The following is a 20,667-nucleotide window of genomic DNA, read 5'->3' as shown; positions in this document are numbered from 1 at the left end:
ATCCACCGTGACAACCTGCAGGGGCAGTGTGGCCGGCAGTAACTGTACAGCGTGCCTGTCGACAAAGTCCTGTCCTATAAAGTCCGCATTGCTGCCGGAGTCGATGGTGATTGGCACGTCTATGGTGATTCCATTGGGCAGCTGGAGAGATGCTGTGAGCCTCACTACTGGTTTGGGCGGGAGGGGGTTCACGGGCTGTAAAATCTCTGGGGACTGCGTCACTAACACGTCTGGCTGGGCCCCAGTGCCTCTTCCTCCAGCCAGACTGCGTCGTTTCCCTGCTGTGGTCCTGCTTGCTGCGTTGCTGCAGTCACCATTGCCGAGGCTGCAGTGAGCTTGTGGGGCCTCTGGGGACACTCTTTTGCCATATGCCCTGGTTCCTCACAGACGTAACACTTCCTGTTCCCTCTAGGAGGCTTCGCTTTCACTGCTGCCGGTGCTAGGGCTCTGGTTGCTGACTGAGCCCTTGCACCTCCAACCTCCATAGGTTCGGCTCCTCCTCCTGGCGGAGGCGTGGATTGCGCCCGCGCTGCTTCTCTGGGAAGGAAGGAGGGGCCCCCGGCTGGTTCGCGCCCTCCACGCCCTTCTTCCCTGCTCCACGGACGTCCTTCCAGCCTCACCCCCACTGCCAGTGCCCTCTGAACGACCTCCTGGGTGGTTCGGGGTCTCTCCCCCCTCGCGATCTCATCTTTAATCGAGTTGTGCAGCCCCTCCCAAAAGAGGTCTCTTACCGGAGCCGAATCTCTGTCCCATTCCAGGGCACTGACCAAGGCGAAAAAGCGGGCATGATACTGCCTGACGCTGGCCCTCCCTTGTCTCAGCCCATGCACCTCCTTCCGTGCAAGATCCACGTCAATACTTGATAAAAAGCACCCATCCATCGCTTTAATAAAGGCATCCGCATTCTGGAGCGCCGGATCCTTATCTCTCCATAAATTGCGTAGCCATGCTTTCGCATCCCCATGCAGATGGGACATGATGAACCCCACTCTCTCTTGTTCATCTCTAAAGTCTTTATGCAGCAGTTGCAGTGCGCACAGTACGTCGGCTCTAAAGTTGGGATACTGTTGCAGGTTCCCATCGAAGTGAGAGACTAGCCCGCCTGTCCGTCTCGCCAACCCAATTCCCTCCTGCCGGGGTGTCTGCTTTGTCAGCACGTCTAACCTGACCTGGAGATCCCTGCAGGCGGCAGCTGCCTCCTCCTCTCTCTTCCTGGATGCGAGAACCTCGGCGTTCAGTTGTGCCACTGCTTTTCTGAGGTCCTCTATCTGCTGCTCAGCCGTCATGTCGTCTGCCGTTCGTGAGCTCGCTAGTAGGCACCTGTTTCTCTCCCCTCCTCGAGGCTGTAGATGCCCACAATGGGGAGACGGAGCTTACTGTCAGAGCTGCTTGAAGATCCTAGCTCACAGAGGATCACGCTAGCCAGCGATCATTAAGTAAAAGTCTTTATTGAATTACAGTTTCCATTCTCACGCTGCTGCGCGCAAACTCTACGTCTAGTAGCTAGATCGGCGAAGCTCCGTCTGAGTCTCCGCCCCGTGTGCACCAACTTAATATCCTAGCCTTGCTCCACCTTTTCCGCCTGACTGTCCTCCTCTGGGTCCCTCTACCCCCCGGGGCTTCTTCCTTCCGGGATTCTTCTGACGCTGACCCGGACCCTCCTGCCTCCTTGCGCCGGGCTTTAGGACCTGGTTCCCTTTCGGGGCTGCTTACTGCGCCGCCTTCCTCTGCATTTGAACTTGGCGCGCGCGCCCAACCTTCCACTTTCCTCTTAACCGTTTCTTCGCTCCCCGATGGAGGCGTGGCCACTCCTGACTCATGCCCTCCCTCCTGTGGTGAGCTGCCAGCGCTTCCCCCCTGGCTCCCTTTCTCTTCCCTGCTTCCTGGCGGTGACGCTGGTCCCGATTTCCAGCTGCTCCCCCCTGAGTCCCCTCTGGCTCTATCTTCCTGGGGTGCCCCCCTAGACTCCCCCCTTGCCCTGGCCACTGGTGCTCCTTTCTGTGAATCCTCTGATTCACTGGAAAGACTGGGAGATCTCGGGTCGTCGTCATCACTCATCTTTTCTTCTGCCTCCTCCCCTTCGCTCTCTGTCTCCTCCCTTGCCCGTGCCTCTGCTCCTAAACCCCTGACATTGCGTTGCAGGAGGTTGGTCTAGATGACCCTTGGGGTACCTTCTGCCTCTACGATGCTATAATTCTATGGTGCCCACTGTTCGATAGGTGGCAGTAGGCAAGGCTTGCTGCTCATCTAAAGCATAGGATTATAGAATCGCAGAATTAGTGGTGGAGGAAGGAAGATTGGAAGAAATTTAAAGACTATCTGCAGAAATACTGTAAAATTAATGAATGTTAAAATGATGTTGGACTGAAAAGAAGTGGTTTTGGTAATAAGGTTAATAAGAATAGGTAAATATAGATAGTTATACGGATGAAAATATATAGTTATAATAGGTTAAGTTATAGAGCAAAGATAAATGAAAGAGGGTAAGGATTTGCTGAAAAGACTTGGAAAACGGGAATACAAAAGGGGAGGTGTGAGGAGGTCAAGGAAATAAGCAAATGAGCTCAAAGATGCTGAAAAATGGATTTACTCTTTTTAAAAATATTTTTCTTCTTTTTCCTATTTCTTAGTTATCGGTTTCTTGTATTTTGTATCTTTTTTTTCTTTTTTTTATTCTTTCTTGGTTGCCTTTTTGTCAACTTTCTTGCTAGCTTGTGTTTGTTAGTTTTTTTTGTTTTTTTCTCTATGTGTAATTTTTTGTATAATCTCAATAAATATTCTATAAAAAAAAGAACCGCAGAATTAGAAGGGACCCCCGAGGGTCATGTAGTCCAACCCCCTGAATGCAGGAATCATTTGCCCATGGGGCTCCAACCGATGACGCTGAGATTAAGATTCTCATGTTCTACAGCAGGGGCCAGCAACCTTGTTCAGCCGTGGGCCGGTCCACCGTCCCTCAGACCATGTGGTGAGGACTATATTTTGAAAAAAAATATGAATGAATTCCTATGCCCCACAAATAACCCAGAGATCCATTTTAAATAAAAGGACACATTCTACTCATGTAAAAACACCAGGCAGGCCCCACAAATAACCCAGAGATGCATTTTAAATAAAAGCACACATTCTGCTTATGTAAAAACACCAGGCAGGTCCCACAAATAACCCAGAGATGCATTTTAAATAAAAGGACATATTCTACTCATGTAAAATCCACGCTGGTTCTTGGACTGTCTGCAGGCTGGATTGAGAAGGCGATTGGGCCACATCCGGCCCCCGGGCCTTAGGTTGCCTACCCCTGCTCTACAGACTGAGCTGTTTTGTTGAACTTTCCTAGAAAACAAGGAAAAGCCCTAAGATTATAGAATTATAGAGTTGGAAGGGACCCCAAGCAATGCTGAAATCCTGGGTTGGCTCCAAGCAGCAACCTGCTGGTTAATAGCCAAACGCCCTGGCCCACCGTGGCTCTGAGAGGGACAGGAAAATGGTTGACTCGAAAAAGAAAAAAAACCATTACCAAAATGGATGTTAAATTCACATTGGTAATGGGTTTCTGGGCTTTTCCCCAAGAGGCTGAAGGATGAGAAGTCAGCGTATGTTGAGGAACGTCAACTGGCAGAAGACAGGAGGCAGGTGATGGAAGTTAGAAGTGCTGGACTGTACAGCTGCCCACTACAGAAAACGGTAGGTGCTTGATTATTTCCATTCCTGTGAGCAAAATCGACTTGGGTCTCAGTGTACGAAAGAAAAGCACTGCAAAGCTGGAAGAAAACCCTATGTGAAATCCTGAACAGCCACTGCTACTCCATGTAAATAATACTGAACTAGATCTGACTCAGTGTTAGAAACTCATATATATATATATATAAGCTAATCGCCAAATAGCACCTTAAACCTGGGTTATGGCTGCCACAACAGAATGCCTAGGCACCATTCCCCCACCTAACCAAGGGATTTATTTTTATTTTTCATTTCATTTCTATACTGCATTATAAAGAAGAAGCAAATCTCAAAGTGGTTTACAAGACAATAAATCATCAAACAAAACAGTCTGCAATAAAGGAAATTCAAACTTCAAGGAAAATATTTCAGATCCTTCCCTAAGTGACGTTTTGCTTTTCCCATATTTACTTGCTTGATTTAAACAGCTGCCCCATCGCAGGAAGACGCCTGGAAGGCAGTGCGGTGTGGTGGCTAGTGTTGGACTAGGACAGGGGTAGGCAACCTAAGGCCCGGGGGCCGGATGTGGCCCAATAGCCTTCTCAATCCGGCCTGCGGAAGGTCCAGAATCAGCATGTTTTTTACATGAGTAGAATATGTCCTTTTATTTAAAACGCACCTCTGAGTTATTTGTGGGGCCTGCCTGGTGTTTTTACATGAGTGGAATGTGGGCTTTTATTTAAAATGCATCTCTGCCCTATTTTTGGGGCACAGGAATTCATTACAGTGGTAACTCGGGTTAAGTACTTAATTCATTCTGGATTAATTAGTTCGTTTCAGGTTTAAGAACCTGAAACTGTTCTTAACCTGAAGCACCACTTTAGCTAATGGGGCCTCCCACTGCTGCCGCGCCGCCACCGCGCCATTTCTGTTCTCACCCTGAAGCAAAGTTCTTAACCTGAGGAACTATTTCTGGGTTAGCGGAGTCTGTAACCTGAAGCGTATGGTACGAGGTACACTGTATTCCCCCCCCCAAAAAAAAAATATAGTCCAGCCCACCACAAGGTCTGAAGGACAGTGGACCGGCCCACAGCTGAAAAAGTTTGCTGACCCCTGGACTAGGACCCGGGAGATCAGGGTTCAAATCCCCACTAAGGCATGAAACACACAGAGTGACACCAGCGGGCCAGCCGCAGCCTTTTAACCTACCTCACAGGGCTGTCGTAGGGATTAACGGAGGAGGAAGGTGAACGATGTACTCCTTGAAGGGGGGATATAAATGCAATAAATGCTTGCCGATCAGAAGGTCGGCGGTTCGAATCCCCGCGACTGGGTGAGCTCCCGTTGCTCGGTCCCTGCTCCTGCCAACCTAGCAGTTCGAAAGCACGTCAAAGTGCAAGTAGATAAATAGGTACCGCTCTGGTGGGAAGGTAAACAGCGTTTCCGTGCGCTGCTCTGGTTGGCCAGAAGCGGCTTAGTCATGCTGGCCACATGACCCGGAAGCTGTACGCCGGCTCCCTTGGTCAGTAAAGCGAGATGAGCGCCGCAACCCGAGTCGGCCACGACTGGACCTAATGGTCAGCGGTCCCTTTACCTTCAACTGGCAACAGCTCCAAGGTTTCGAACAGATCGGGCCCTGAACCTGGGACCTTCGCCATGAGCCAAGCCATGGGCCTTCTGCTGGAATGCAAAAGACTTTTATCATCACTGCGCAAAATAAGCAGCTGTCTGTTGAACTAGCCACTTGTGACAAATAGAAGTCAAAGTGTTGCTGGCATCTGTCTCGGGAGACAATGGGAGTGTACAGGTACAACAACACAATTTTTCATGCTGTCTTAAGATCTATCAGCCGTCAAGTCTTGAGTTGCCCACACGTGCATCAAAACACCACTGGGTGGTACAGTCCAGGGATAGTTTCACCACTTCATCAGCTGCCTGCATGAACTGGACCTCAAGATAGAATATACAAATTCAGTTTGAAAATTTCAACTGTTCCGTAAGTGACAGGCTTACGGTGAAGCAGCAGCGGTGGAAGAATAGCCTTCGCCTTGGAGAGCGAGAACAAGAAAATTCAACACCAAAGGCAACGGATAGTGCAGTACATGTGATTTGGTAAGTTCTGCTGAATGGCCTACAGTAAAGACTCTGCTCTTTTGCTGGCATAAAAGATCTAGTAGGTTTAGAAAGGGCCATGGGTTCAGCATGCGTGATGGACAATTACAACTGTGTCAACGTGCATATATTTTCACAGCAGCTACAACACAAAGAATTTTGACATGCGGATTGACAGCGTAAGATGCAAGTTGTTGCAAGGTGCGGAATCCACTGCTAGTTAAATTATCAGATCAACAGCAATTTTGGGATCAACAGCACCGGCACGATTGCCTTTCCATGTAGATAACTGCCACGGAGGAACACCAATTCCACTGAGAAGAGAATTCGGGACCATTGATGAATGCTGCAGACATCAGTAGTTTATTGGTATGTTTAGTCAAAACACATTCAAAAATGGAAACTTAAAAAGTAAATACTTTCCACCTGCAACAATTAAACTAGATTCTACTAGCATATAATGCTCAACACATTACAGCAATAAAGATGGTAGTCCACTGTCTTGCATACCTACTAAAGCCAAAAGATGGTTAAAGCAAGTTTGTTGAAATAGGACTGCAATTATAGCAATACTACCCCATTGTCAACAAATCAGCAGTTTATAACAGGTCAAAGGAGATCTGTTGCGTTTTTCTTCTAGAGGTACATTTATTGAAAGGAGGGACGAGAACACTATGAGTCCACAGTACAGTAGGCGAACGGTCACCATGTAAACTTCTGTGTATGCTTCCAATATTGTTAATTCATGGCATTTAAAGAAACCGGCCGGGTAAGCTGAATGGCTCAGTAGCTCCTCTAATTGTCAGTTACGTATTTTTCTGATTATTTCTCCAGTGCCATTTGCCTTTTAAGAGTTTTTTTCTTTTAAGATCGCAGGGCAATACCATAGCACTAAAAAAAAAGTCAAGGAACACAAAACACTGGTAAGCAAACCGCTTGCTGAGAAGAGCAGTTTAAAGAAAGGCTTTCATCTTAAAGGTTTATGGTTTGTGGTGAGGCATTCAAGTACATTTCCAGGCATCGTCTGAAAATGAAACAGTTCCAACACAAAACACGCCCCCAAATATAACCATGGAAAAAGAGAAACGTGTCCCAGAAAGTGTATGAAAATAGTGCAAGACTTACCGTCAAACATGGAAGACCTCAATTATTATTATTATTATTATTATTATTGGGGGGGGGAGGGGAGAAAATGATGCAAACTCACTCCCCCTCCCCCTTAACACACAGGCAAGATTTTCCACATTCATAGGAAACAGCAATGGTCACTTTTAACCAAATGCTCCTTGCATTAGGCATTTTTGTTACATTAAAACAAGTGAGGTCTTCCATGCTTAGAGCAGCTCTGAGTGGTCACATATTTTTGCCTCCCCTCCTCAAGAGTAATCCTGAGGCTTACTGAGCTGTCCAGCGTGAAGCCGGGGGAGCGTCGTTTTGCTACATTTGCAGTTTTCTGGAATGTGCGATCTATGCAAACAGGAACCTGGAAACAGCAAACCTCTCACCAAAATTCAAGACGCTCTAAAAAAAAAATCCAAATACACAAGAGGTGCTCCCTCCATGTACAATTCTGAGCCGCTTCGAGGTTGTGCAAAGTGGGTGACGACAGTTCAGAAACCCGGAAATAGCAATTACTTTGAGCTATTCTCCTGCCCTGTGAAAATTGCAGTATCCTTGAGGTGTAACAAGTTTTATGTTAAATATGCTTATCCGAAGTATACTTGAAACAAAGGTACGTGCTTGATTAACTTTGGACTTGTCTATGCAAGAATGCACACACGCTTCCGCAACTCCATTTCTCTTAAAAATGCAGCCATTTTCTTTCCTCCCTCCTTCAAAGGCTTCAGAAACATGTCAACCGCAGAGCTAGGCAAATAATATTCCAGTAACCTTTACCGATTTCAAGATACTGCAATTTTTTATACAATGATTTTATAAACATATTTTTTTTTACAGCTGTTAAAAGTTTTGCAGCACAGCCATTCATACCACTATACTGTACAAAATCACCAGCAACACTGGAATGATGTATTTAATTGAAGGCACCATCATGCTTATTACATTACCAGAGACCTCAATACAGTAGAGACAATTTTTCACTGTACACTGCTTACAGAAAGGGAAAAGGGGAGGAGGAGTGTGTTGAGCGGTTAGCCATCCCTGTTCTGGAGAAAGGTGGGGGAGCTCATTAAATCCTTTAAAAAAACAAACCAAACCAAACTTGTTCGTTTTCAGGACTATGATTTTTGAAGTTTTTACATCTGTGTTTACAGCTAAATGGTTTCCTTCTGGAACATACTTGTAGTCTCGTTAAGGTTTGTGTGTGTGTACATATATTGGTCAGAGCAAAGCAGAGCAGATGCCTGCATCGATTCACAAGCTACTTTTTCCTTGCTGCTTTCAGCAGATGTCAACGTAAAAGGAGTCAAATACCCATTAGTGCGCTTTTGAGTTCGTAAAAACGGGAGTTGTTTGGAGCCAACTGTTCTGTAAGGGGGGAAAAGGATAAGCTTCTCCAATTGCAAAGATTGCACTAGTTGCGTTTCCAACAGTAATAGGCAGAAACAGTAACACTTACACAAAATGTGTAGCAGGAGGGTGCTTTTTTTGTTTTGTTTTACTGAAAGGACCTTAACTCAAATTAGGCACGCCCTTGTCCTTTTTTTTTTTTTTAAAGTTGTTGCTGCAGAAAGTTTAAATGGTCATTTCTCAGTTCTTAATCTCCAAGTCTAAGTTATACGTTAACAGTGTGACTTCTTTGTGAAATTGGGGAAAGAACGTCCACCTCAATTTAACTGGTAACCAAAGGATGTTTCTCACATCAAAGAAATGATCAAAAAGGCTGTGTTACATTCCAAAGCCAGAAAATTAACAAGAATGCAAACACGACGAATAATGTATCACTGCCAAGACTGCCTGCCAACATTTGGGTCTTCAACGACGTTGACCTGTGAACCGGCCTTCCATCTGCCCAGTTCCTCTTCCGGAGCCAAGTTTGTGGGCCATGCCACCCCTTAGAGGAGGCCCTCTTCCATCGCGGTCTCGCATCATTCCACCACCCACAATGCCACGTGGACCCCCTGGACCTCGGTCGTTGCGCCGGATATCTCTGCGGTCATCGCCACCACCTCGGGTCTCCCTTTCACGAGCAGCTCTGGTCTTTTTTTCTTCTACGTTCAAGCGCACTTCACCACGAAACATAACAGGCTTGATAGGGCGGGGAGGGAAGGAGAAGATAAAGCGTTAATACCAAAAGCTTAGCTAGTTTTATAGTGTCCAAAGAGGTTCATTAGCTCACTTAGTAGAACATATGCAGAAGGCTCCCAGAGTGGCTGGGCATAATCATAATCATCATCATCATCATCTCCATGTCATGCATGCAACATTAGAGCACTGAGTGTGCATAGCTAACCTAACTGCTGACAGTCATTGGCAGACCAGATCAGAACGCATAGTTTCTTTAGAGTGTGTCAATCACAATGCTAGTTAGCATTCAGGTTGTCATATCATTAGCAATTCTTATTACTGCTATCTTGCTAGCTACAATACACAGACCCAGTGGATGTTATTTTGCACCATCTGTGACAACGTTGTTTGTATGGATGGCAGAAATCTATAATAATAATCCATTTTATTTATACCCCGCCCTCCCCAGCCAAGACCGGGCTCAGGGCGGCTAACAACCAATAATAAAAACAAGCTGATTGAAATGCAACTTTAAAAAGAAGATTAAATACAACATTAAAAGATTAGGATGCAGCCCCTTCACAGGAGGAGAAAGGAAAAAAGAAAGAGGGGGAGGGAATCGAATTGATTCTAAGCCAAAGGCCAGGCAGAACAACTCTGTCTTACAGGCCCTGCGGAAAGAAAGCAGATCCCGCAGGGCGCTGGTCTCATGAGACAGAGTGTTCCTTCAGGCCGGAGCCAGTGTTGAAAAGGCCCTGGGCTTTGGTTGAGGCTAATCAAACTTCCTTAGGGCCCGGGACCACTAGGGTGTTGCTATTTATGGACCTTAAGGTCCTCCGTGGGGCATACTGGGAGAGGCGGTCCCGTAGGTACGAGGGTCCTAGGCCGTGAAGGGCTTTAAAGGTCAAAAGCAGCACCTTAAATCTGACCCTGTACTCCACTGGGAGCCAGTGAGGCTGGAAAAGCACTGAGTGAATATGCTCCCATGGCAGAGACCCCGTGAGGCAGAAGCTGCCATACTTTGAACATTCCTTACAAAACTCCACTTTAGAAGCAATGCATGTTCTTAGTTATCCCAGATCACTCCTTTCTTCAGGTCTAGGATCTGGGCGCAAGGATGGCCAATTCTCAATTGAGCTGATTTTCCAAACACAGTAAGCAACTGGTCATTAAAAAAATAATAATTACAAGAATATGACTTCCCGTCAGGGTCTGTCAGCCAGAACTCAGGTATGTGCCATTCCCATTCTAAGAGGACGAGGGAGGTGTTCATCGTGAGTTCTGGCACCTCTTTTTCTAGAAAAATAGCACTGCTTCCTGTTATCTTGAAATATTGCGAAGTTATTCTCTTGCCGCTTTCTACCGTACATTGTAATTCTGTATGCGTTCTAATCAACCGTTTTGTGCCGCATCTAAAGTTATGCCCTCAAATCTCTATCCTGATTCACTCCTTTCAAGAGCGGTAATTTTCAGTAATAACACTTTGCAATTTAGAACACTCTCAGTATTCAATGGTGTCGCAAACAAATAGCTGTGACCTATTTTCGGATAGGAGAGGATTATTTTCACTATTACATTAACTAGGGACTGGTTTACACTGAACTTTGCCTCTCATCAGTTCAGCTATCGCTTGCTATGCATTAACTGTGGCCTCTTCATAAACCTTCAATTCAAATCCTTCTTTTAATTGAGGTCTGGATTGCGGAGTTAGGGAGATTCCCCTTTGTTTGTTTTAAAGCCACTACAATAAATGTGCAGTGGGGAGGAAGGAGAGTAGGTGCATAACTTGTTCCTAGACTTCACTATGAAGTATTGATCTACAAAAGGCAGGAAAGTGCCATCTGAACAGGCCTACAGCCAGATCCTAACCTTGTTGGGATAACACTCCTCCCGAGCTGCAGATATGTGGGATTGTTACATGTCACATGTCTGTTTACATTCCAGGACAGATTGCTGGCATGAGCGGAACTTCCGCTCTGTACTGCTTTTTTCTCTCTCTCTCTCCAAGAAGAACGACAAGGAGAGAGGCCATGTTTTTCTTTGTCCTGATTTATGTATAATAAATGCATAGCTTAGTATCGTATCCACGCCTCGGGCCTGATTCTGTTGTGCGATTACTCTGCTGAGTAATGCGTGCTCCAGCATGCACCGCAACTTGAGTCGCAGAAGCACGTCGGAGGAGGATGACTGATGGATCTCCGCAGCGGCAAGGCTGAGAGGGAGATGGCCGAGACAGCTGGCTTTTCACCCCTCGGTTCCAACACTCCCCACCCCCCTGACAGAATGGACTCTTATCACTTCAGGCTGCAAGTGGGAAATAGCATTATTAAGCTTTTTCCACACAGAACACTTACCTACAACCCCCCCCCCATAGCACCTCAAGGAGAAAGGCTTTTAAGCCCGGTCTTTCACTGTCTTATTCCTGGTTCACAGAAATCCATTGATGGATGAATGTTAAGTGGGTGGGGACTTACAAAAGTCTAAGACAGCAGAATTCAATGCGTCATTGAATCTAACAGAATCTAACACTAGTTTATCACATGGTGACTAGGGTAGATTACTTACTTTTGCCAATAAAATCTTCTGAACTGGCTCAGAGTCATCAAACACCACAAAGCCAAAGTTTGGGAGTTTTCCTCCAACACCTTTAGTATTGATGCGAAGTTCCACAACATTCCCAAAGCCTGTGAAAGCAGGGTGTAGATGGTTATGGGAAAATGTATAACATCTATTAGGCAGCAAGTCAGTTTACTCAGAAGGCAATTTCAGCAATGCTAATTAGAGAGGTAACTTAATATGTGACTAGCAAGAATCCCCACCACCTCAAGCTGCACTTATGTGCCACTTACTCATGAAAAACTCTTTCAGTTCATTCTCGTCAATATCATGTGGTAAATTGCCAACGAAGAGCTGATGACTATCCGGATAGCGAATTATTCGTCGATTGTCTGATTCATTTTGATCCATATCTCCTCGACCTGGCATTCATACAAAACCGGGATGCAAACAGCAGTCAGCTTACAAACATATGGAATGTTCCTGCTGTCGAGAATGAACTCTGGATTCAATCGCATGTTCAGTTCTATTTCATAAAATGGATGCTGTCTTTGCTTATTATCTGTTGTAATCAGGAATGTCAAAATTCAGCCGGGGATTTCACAGTTAGGAGAAAATGAAGCCTAAAAGTTTTAAGGGGAGGCAGGGGAGAAACCTAACAGGTATCAACGACTAGAAACTTATCCTGGATTCTATTCCCTTTCTGGCAGGCTAAAAGGTTAGGAGAGAAAGTTGAAGTAACATTATATATATATACAGTGGTACCTCTGGATGTGAACGCAACCCGCGTCTGCGCGGGTCGTGATTTGCCACGTCTGCACATGCGCGTGACATCATTCTGAGTGTCTGCGCATGTGCGAGCGTCGAAACCCAGCAGTAGCCCATTCCATTACTTCTGGGTTGCCGCGGGACGCAACCTGAAAGGATTTAACCTGAAGCGTCTTTAACCCAAGGTATGACTGTATATATATATAGAGAGAGAGAGAGAGAGAGAAGGACGAGGGAATTAAAAAGAGCAAAGATAGAGCACTGAAGTACTATAAAAGGGGCTGGAGCACTGTGGAAGTTAGAGAGCACACTTGGAACACTGCAAAAGAGAAGACTGCAAATGGAACTAGAAGAGGAACTCCAGCAGAAATGGAAATGCCTATTTATTAACTTAAGATAGGTAAATAGTCAAGTTCAGATTTAGCTGGATGTGTTTTCTTCTTGTTCTTAGAGGAAAACAGGTGGGCTTTTTTTAAAGAACGTATTTTCAGAAACTGTTCATTTGTTACTTGGCAAAAACCTTTGGGGGAAAGCCCTCTTTCTGTGTGTATGTGTGTAATTGTCATGTACCTTCAAGGCCATAAGGGCCTTTCACATTCAAATTTAAAGCTAGAAGACTTAGGGTAGGCCACAGAATCATAGGATTGTGGAGTTGGAAGGGTCCCTGAGAGTCATCGAGTCCAACTCCCGGCAATGCAAGAATCTCAACTAAAGCATCCATAACAGATGGCCATCCAACCTGTCAAACCAGGTGAACGACCTGATTTTCTAAGGAAAACCCAGAAAACCCACTGTAAGCCAAATTTGAAATACTGGTGCTTGGATTTTTTTACCTGGTCTAGGGCCCCTTGAGGGAAAGCCTGGCCGCTCCCGCGGACGCTGTTCACGCACACGAGGAGGTTGAGACTGGGTTTCAGGTTTCGTTTCTACTCTTTGCTGGAACGAGAAAAGGCACGGTTAGCAAAAATTCTAAAGGTAACTTGGACAGCCGAAGCAGAGCAACTCATAAATGCAGAATAAAGCTGTTGGGGTTTTTTGTTTTGTTTTGTAGTTGGAAAAACATTCCACTTATGAATTCCTCTGTACCAATCCAGGACTGTAGGGCTTACTTTTTGTTATAAAACAGAAAAACAGAGCACTGAATCGAGTTCTGAACTACATCGAGTAGTTCTGAACTCAGGCTAGCTAAGGCCCAAAGCACTAGTGGTGATGAGGGTTTTCAAGGGTCAGCCCCTGGCAACCCTGAAAAGCCCCCCCCCCCCAAGTCAGGGGCCTTCTTAAGCACCATGCCATGAGAGCTACTATCAAAGAGCAGCTTAAGCACTGGGAGAGCTGAGAAGCAGAGCTCCCCCCATTGGCTCTGCTGCGAAAGGCCAGCTTGGTGCCTTGGTGGGAGAGACGGGAAGCCGGGTGCAAGTCATCTGCTTTGCTGGAGGCCAAGCTCCATCAGGCACCTCCTGCCACTGAGCTATGAACTAAGCCAGCTGGTCAATATAGGAACTGCCTAGAAATTGGAGCCTAGGTTTCGAATTTTATATTCCTCTTCCCCCCTCATCCCCTCTTTCCCTTGTGTGCTGTATCTTTATTAATTTGTTAGACTGTAAAGCTAGCGAGTATAGGGACGCGGGTGGTGCTGTGGGTTAAACCACAGAGCCTAGGACTTGCCGGTTCGAATCCCCGAGACGGGGTGAGCTCCCGTTGCTCGGTCCCTGCTCCTGCCAACCTAGCAGTTCGAAAGCACGTCAAAGTGCAAGTAGATAAATAGGTACCACTCTGGCAGGAAGGTAAACGGCGTTTCTGTGCGCTGCTCTGGTTTGCCAGAAGCGGCTTAGTCATGCTGGCCACATGACCCGGAAGCTGTACGCCGGCTCCCTCGGCCAATAAAGTGAGATGAGCGCCACAACCCCAGAGTTGGTCATGAATGGACCTAATGGTCAGGGGTCCCTTTACCTTTTAAAGCTATGGAGTGTTTGTTTTTAAATGGATTTATTATTATTTATTTCTACAAGCCAATACCTCCCTCTTATTTCTCAATGACCCAACTTTGACTCCATTCCTGTTGGTATTCAGTGTTAAAGGGATTGATGGCAATAAAACACGTGGCTTCTTTCTACACTAACCAATCCTACCGACTCATTAGTGAGAGAGGCCATCTCCAGGCCAACTTGAGTAAAATATTTTGAGGGGTGGGCAGGTAATTACCGCCCCACATAATCAATCACATGGCACAACAGACACACACCATTTGAATGGCAATGCCCATCAATTTTGGGAGGGGGGTAGCCCCCTCAAATATTTTATGACATGGGCACAGGAGACAACTCCTATGCCCATGTCAATAGATGGTTTTACACATAATGATTTTAACACTCGGGAAAACTATAAATCTTATATACACTGCCAGCAATGTTTTACTGTAAAGGTTTTCAACCTTTTTGAGTTCATAGCTCTCTTGACCAACTACATTCTATCTGTGGCACCCCTGTGGGGCTCACCCCTTGCCTGTAGAGCTGGTAGCCCCTCACCCTTTTTCAAAACCCTTCCTTGTGGAGTGTTCCCTCAGCCTCCTCTCCTCTCCCCTCTCCTTGGGAGTCCTCCGGGCAGCCGCTGCCCCTGGTCTCTGAGCTGCCCCCAAAGAGAGGTGCCTCTTCACATTGCTCCACAGGGGCCTGGGACTTGTCTGTCCATTTCCAACAGCAAGGGCTGGCGGACTGGCTGGCTGGGCTCTCTGAAGTGCTTGCTTGCTTGCTCCGAAGCTGCCTCAGCTCCTGGAAACCAGCACCCGCTGGCCAGCCCCAGAGGCACCATTCGCCTGTGGAGCTAGTAGCCAGGGCTGCTGCAACAAACAGCTGTGCAAGCCTTTGGGAGGCAGAGACACAAGAGGACATCAGCGGTGAGAGGGAAGGAAAGAGGGACAGAGGCCAGTGTTGTCCGTGGCAGCCCTGACCATCATTCAAGGCACCCCAAGGTGCCACAGCACACTGGTTGAAAACCACTGCCCTGTTCATTTCAACTAAGCTTGCAACAGTGGGCTGTGTCAAAGGGTCCGATTATGCTGCTAGTGTGACATCTTTAAATGTCTACTACCAGAGCTGGGTTCTGCACCTTGCCTCTTGGTATGGTAGCTGTGTTTATGCAGATTTGCTAAGTTTTTTTTTAAGGGGAAAGCAGCAGCATTGTGCTTAAACCTATCTCCGTGTCCTCCACAAAACATTCTCTAGTAATTTTAAGGTGCAGAAAGAGAAACTCAACTACCTTTTCAACTACTCGTGGTTCACTCTGGGACAATCTCTTAAAACGGAGAGTAGAAGACCCTTAACTGCTTTAATCAGCTCTAAACTATTGTACAAACCTGCTTAATGTTTGACTGTATCATTTATTTTGCGTATGAATGGAATGTTTCTTGGGGGTGGGGGTATATAGGGATTGTTTATTATATGCATTTTTTGAAACAGAAAAATAAAGAAGTTTTTTGTTTTAAAGAAAGTAACTGGGTATGATATCCTGAATAATGAAATATGCGCACATAGACTTCTCAGATTTTCAAAATACGGTTCAAACGAAAGTGTGGATGATCCCCAAGGGATCCCTTCTACACCTTTGTTCCAGACAACTTATATATCGCACTGCCACAAACATTCTGGAAATAGGAGTAACAATAATACTGGTAAGAAGGGCTTTTTTCAGCCAGAACTTGCCAGAATTCAGTTCCAGCAGCTCTCAAGTGGGCGCCACTGCCATTATAAGAGAACAAGGGAGGCGTTCATGGCAAGTTCCAGCACCTTTCTCTAGAAAAATAGCACTGCTTGTAAGAAATGAATGAACCAGTCTACAAAACAGTCGTAAGTTGGTACAGGGTGCTGGGATATATATTAAGCAGCCAATTGGCACAATTCGAGGAATTGTAACTTGCTTTGTTAGTGAAGCAGTTTGTAGATGTAAACAAGCAGACAATCTAAGGTGTTCACAGACTGGTTACCTGTGAGACTGGTGCTTTAACATGGGGTGGAATTCCAGAGGAAGAAACAGTACCACTAGGAGGCAGGTTTTTACTGGTCACTGAAGCCCAAGAGAAAGCCTGCAGGAAATGCAACAAACCTGGGCTGCTCATCATGGAAAACCACGAACATTTCTTATGGGAAAACTAGACCAATAGAAACATTTGCTCTATGGCAAGACAGTCTCAGAATTAAGTGCAATCATAATACGATGCCAGCAAAACAGATTGTGAATGTTTTTTACCATTTTAGTTATCTATTCATTTCAACAGATCACATTCATCACCTTAGGTTGCAATCCTATACTCACTTAACGAGGGGTGAAAGAGAGGGCAGTTATGTAGGAGTACATTTTTCGTGCTGTATCATTCTTTGGGGGGTAGTACAGACTTAATATTCCCAGAGACTGGAAACAGGCCAAACACAGGCACTATCCACAATCCTTTTGCTCTCAGGACCAAATTCCCTCACACTTTCCCTGTCAGTCTTAATTGTGGTAGCATGCGATATCATTTCTGTCATTAGCTGCAATTAGGACCAACCAGGGTCTTCCCTAACTAGAAGAAGAAGAAGAAGAAGAAGAGTTTGGATTTGATATCCCGCTTTATCACTACCCTAAGGAGTCTCCAAGCGGCTAATATTCTCCTTTCCCTTCCTCCCCCACAACAAACACTCTGTGAGGTGAGTGGGGCTGAGAGACTTCAGAGAAGTGTGACTAGCCCAAGGTCACCCAGCAGCTGCAAGTGGAGGAGCAGAGACGCGAACCTGGTTCAGCAGATTACGAGACTACCGCTCTTAACCGCTAGACCACACTGGCTCTCAGGACCACACTAGGACCTCTCCCCCCTAGAAAAGAAAGTTCAGTTTAGAGATGCTACTGGGTTCTGTTCTAAATTTTTACAACCCAGTGGCATCTGCAGCATGAAGTGGCTTTTACCAGCTTGGGCTGGTTTGCATGCTAAGATCCCACCAGAAAGGAAATAGGCAGATCCCCTTGGTAACTTCCCATTTAGACTACTGTAAAGCACTGGATGTGCTTTGAACAGTCAAAAGCTTCAGATGATTCAAAACAGGTTAGAATACTGACTGGGACCAGTTATATGGAATTTACCTTGTCTGTTTTGAAGCAGTTAAAACTGATTGCTGGTCCACTGACAAGCACAATTCAGAGTGTTTGAATTGTGCTCATCAGTGGACCAGGAATTACTTTACCGTATTTTTCGCTCTGTAAGATGCACCAGACCACAGGACGCACCTAGTTTTTGGAGGAGGAAAACAAGGAAAAAAATATTCTGAATCTCAGAAGCCAGAACAGCAAGCGGGATCGCTGCGCAGTGAAAGCAGCAATTCCGCTTGCTGTTCTGGCTTCTGGGATAGCTGCGCAGCCTGCATTCGCTCCATAAGACGCACACACATTTCCCCTTTTTAGGAGGGAAAAAGTGAGTCTTATAGAGCAAAAAATACGGTATTTCAGCTGTTGCCTTTATGACTTGGACTAAAGTATCTCTGAAGGACCACCTCTTCCAAATCAACCTATCCCAGCTGATCCAAGATCCTTCTACAGGTGCCCTTATACCAGAGGTTAGGTAGGCACAATTAGGGAACGGGTCTAATTGGTTGTGATCCCTATTTATAGAATGTTCTCCTGAAGGAGTCTCAGCCAGAGGCAGCAAACATGATTACTCTGTAATAGCTAAGTATGTCATAGCTAAAAAGCAATAGGTGTAAATACTCAAGATCATAACCTTCCCAAAGCTCTCAAATAGGCTGTCATAACAGAACACAGTGCCTGCAATATTTTCCCCTTCTACTGGGAGGGAAGGGAATCATGAGACTGGATGCATTTCAATTTACATTGTAAGAAAGCAGTAAAGAATCAATTATGTTAAAAACTTGCTGTCCTCTATCAACAGTACTAATGAGTTTTGATTTTTAAGAAGGTTCTTAAAATACATTTACTAGCCTCAGTACCCATTAGAAACATTTTTCAATTGGCTTTGGACTATAAGTAACGTGAATGTCCATTTGTATGGACGGGGCAATGGGAACACTCATTTATACTGAATACTCAACGCAGAAAGCTACTCCCACCAGTTCTGTTTGTGATTATAGCTACCCACGTTTCCTCACAATCCGAGTTTGACAGCCATCTTCAGTCTAGTTACACAAAGCATCGAAAATTAACCCACCTTTGGTGGTTCTTGTGGTAGAGAAACTGTTTCTGCAGGAGGTGGGGATGGAGACTTTCCTTCTAGCTCTTCAATGTTTTTTTCTTCCGCTTCAGGTTTTAGTTCCTCAGCTTTTGATTCAGATTCCAGCTCAGGCTCAGGTTCGTGAGTAGATTCTTCCAACGTTTCTTCTATTCCATTACTAGAAGAATTGGATGCAGCTAAATTAATTCTAAAATGCTAACAGATAGCAGAACCAGATATACCGACTAATAATAATAACAATATTAATAATAAATATAATAATAATAATAATAATAATAATAATAATAATAATAATAATAATAATAATAAAAATTATACTTATACCCCGCCCTCCCCGGCCAGAGCCGGGCTCAGGGAGGCTAACACCAATAAAATCACAGTAAAAACATAATAGGCAAAAAAGGCGGGAGGAGAAGGAAAAAACCCCAATTTAAAATACAGGTTAAAATGCAATTTAAAATGCAGTCTCATTTTAAAGTAGCTGATAAATCAAAACCATAAGGGGAGGGAAACATAAGGGTCAGACCAAGTCCAAACCAAAGGCCAGGTGGAACAGCTTTGTCTTGCAGGCCCTGCGGAAAGATGTCAAATCCCGCAGGGCCCTAGTCTCTTGTGACAGAGCGTTCCACCAAGTCGGGGCCAGTGCTGAAAAGGCCCTGGCCCTAGTTGAAACCAATCTAACCTCCTTGAGGCTCGGGACCTCTAGAGTGTTGTTATTTGTGGACCTTAAGGTCCTCCATGGGGCATACCAGGAGAGGCGGTCCAGTAGGTACGTGGGTCCTAGGCTGCATAGGCTTTGAGGGTCAAAACCAGCACCTTAAACTTGACCCTGTACTCCACTGGGAGACAGTGCAGTTGGTAAAGCACTGGATGAATGTGATCCCGCGGCAAGGACCCCATAAGGACCCTCGCCGCGGCATTCTGCACCCGCTGGAGTTTCTGGGTCAGCTTTAAGGGCAGCCCCACATAGAGCGAGTTACAATAATCAAGCCTGGAGGTGAACGTCGCATGGATCACTGTGGCCAGATCAGGGCGATGAGCAACGGTAGCTATCGGTGGGGAAAGCTGACTGTACATCCTACCAGCCTTTACCCCATGTTGCATATGCATCTCAACCATCCTGCAATCCATGATTTTGTTAAACTCTTTTCTGTTGAAGCACAATTTCACTGGCCCCTTAAACTTTGACTACTGATAGCTGGACAAATCCATCATTCCTATAGTGCCATAAAAAAAACTACATAGCCATTCTTCCACTAGTGTGCACACCAAGAAACACAGTTTAACAAATTAATTTCCTTCCTAGATGATTCCCAAGGATTGCCTTACGTTTGCCTTATCAATTACCTCATCCCCTTACAGCCCTAGCACTTACTGCTTGCATACATAAGCCAGTAATTTTTGGTTACAAGTAAAATTAACCAAAAGAGAAATACATTTTCTTTTATGTATGTATCTCAGTCACACCCTTCCTCCCCAAAGCCCAGGGCAGCTCACACACAACTGACAAAACATCTAAAAAACATATCCAGCAGAGAAGGAGAATGGGAAAGATCTCTACTTAAAATGGATTTCAAGTAGGCACTAAAAAGACAACTGAGACGACATCTGCCTAATATTTAAAAAGAGGGCTACACATTAATGCCTCACATAAATTCTGTTCTGATTTCTCTATACACTACAAGAATCACTGTAAGGCAATAATCCTTACAAAAATCTTCCAGAGGGAGTATGTTGTTGCTCAGAAACACAACGTGAACAATCTTTCAGCGTCTTTTGATTATAAGTTCCATACATTAGATTTCATCACAGGCTAAAGATAAAAGAGCTGAAAACAGGATGTCTCAATATTGTTAAAATGGAATTTATATAATTTAAAAAATGAAACGAATTTTGCATAGACTGGTTGCAATGTAAGAATATAAAGTTGTCTTACGTTACAGGGTGATTATCGTAATAAGTACTGCTTGCATTCTCTTGAGCAGGCTCAGGGGATGGCTGCCTTTCTTCATGCTCTTCTTCTACTTCATCTTCTGACTCTAAAACGTTAGAGAGAAAGTCCTTTTAACTATTGGTAATTAAGTAGGAGAACAGCACTTTTAAAGGAACGTGCCTCTTTACTGACAGCAACAACGTTGTATATAATATGGAACAGTGCAGAGTGAAGTAGATCG

At 45.2% G+C, this 20,667-nt stretch overlaps 1 protein-coding gene across 2 annotated transcripts in view; it reads right to left on the bottom strand.

Moving 5' to 3' along the window:
- Positions 1-6,112: 6,112 nt before the first annotated feature.
- The window catches only part of G3BP2 (G3BP stress granule assembly factor 2), a 38,260-nt gene continuing 23,705 nt past the window's right edge, over positions 6,113-20,667 (bottom strand). The window contains exons 6-12 of one of the 2 annotated variants that reach the window (XM_081166568.1): positions 20,430-20,532; positions 18,470-18,650; positions 16,262-16,360; positions 13,116-13,218; positions 11,808-11,936; positions 11,524-11,642; positions 6,113-8,979 (exon numbers count right to left, since the gene is read on the bottom strand). In XM_081166568.1, the coding sequence (XP_081022694.1) occupies positions 8,707-8,979; positions 11,524-11,642; positions 11,808-11,936; positions 13,116-13,218; positions 16,262-16,360; positions 18,470-18,650; positions 20,430-20,532 (1,007 nt within the window). In that variant the 3' untranslated portion in view covers positions 6,113-8,706. The remainder of the gene's footprint in view (positions 8,980-11,523; positions 11,643-11,807; positions 11,937-13,115; positions 13,219-16,261; positions 16,361-18,469; positions 18,651-20,429; positions 20,533-20,667) is intronic. The other variant, XM_081166569.1, reaches the window with a different exon arrangement.

The sequence above is a fragment of the Podarcis bocagei genome (assembly GCF_964188305.1).
Source record: "Podarcis bocagei genome assembly, chromosome: 13".
NCBI classification, from domain to species: domain Eukaryota; kingdom Metazoa; phylum Chordata; class Lepidosauria; order Squamata; family Lacertidae; genus Podarcis; species Podarcis bocagei.
Note: the sequence above shows the minus strand (reverse complement) of the source record. Positions and strands in the feature narration are given on the sequence as shown.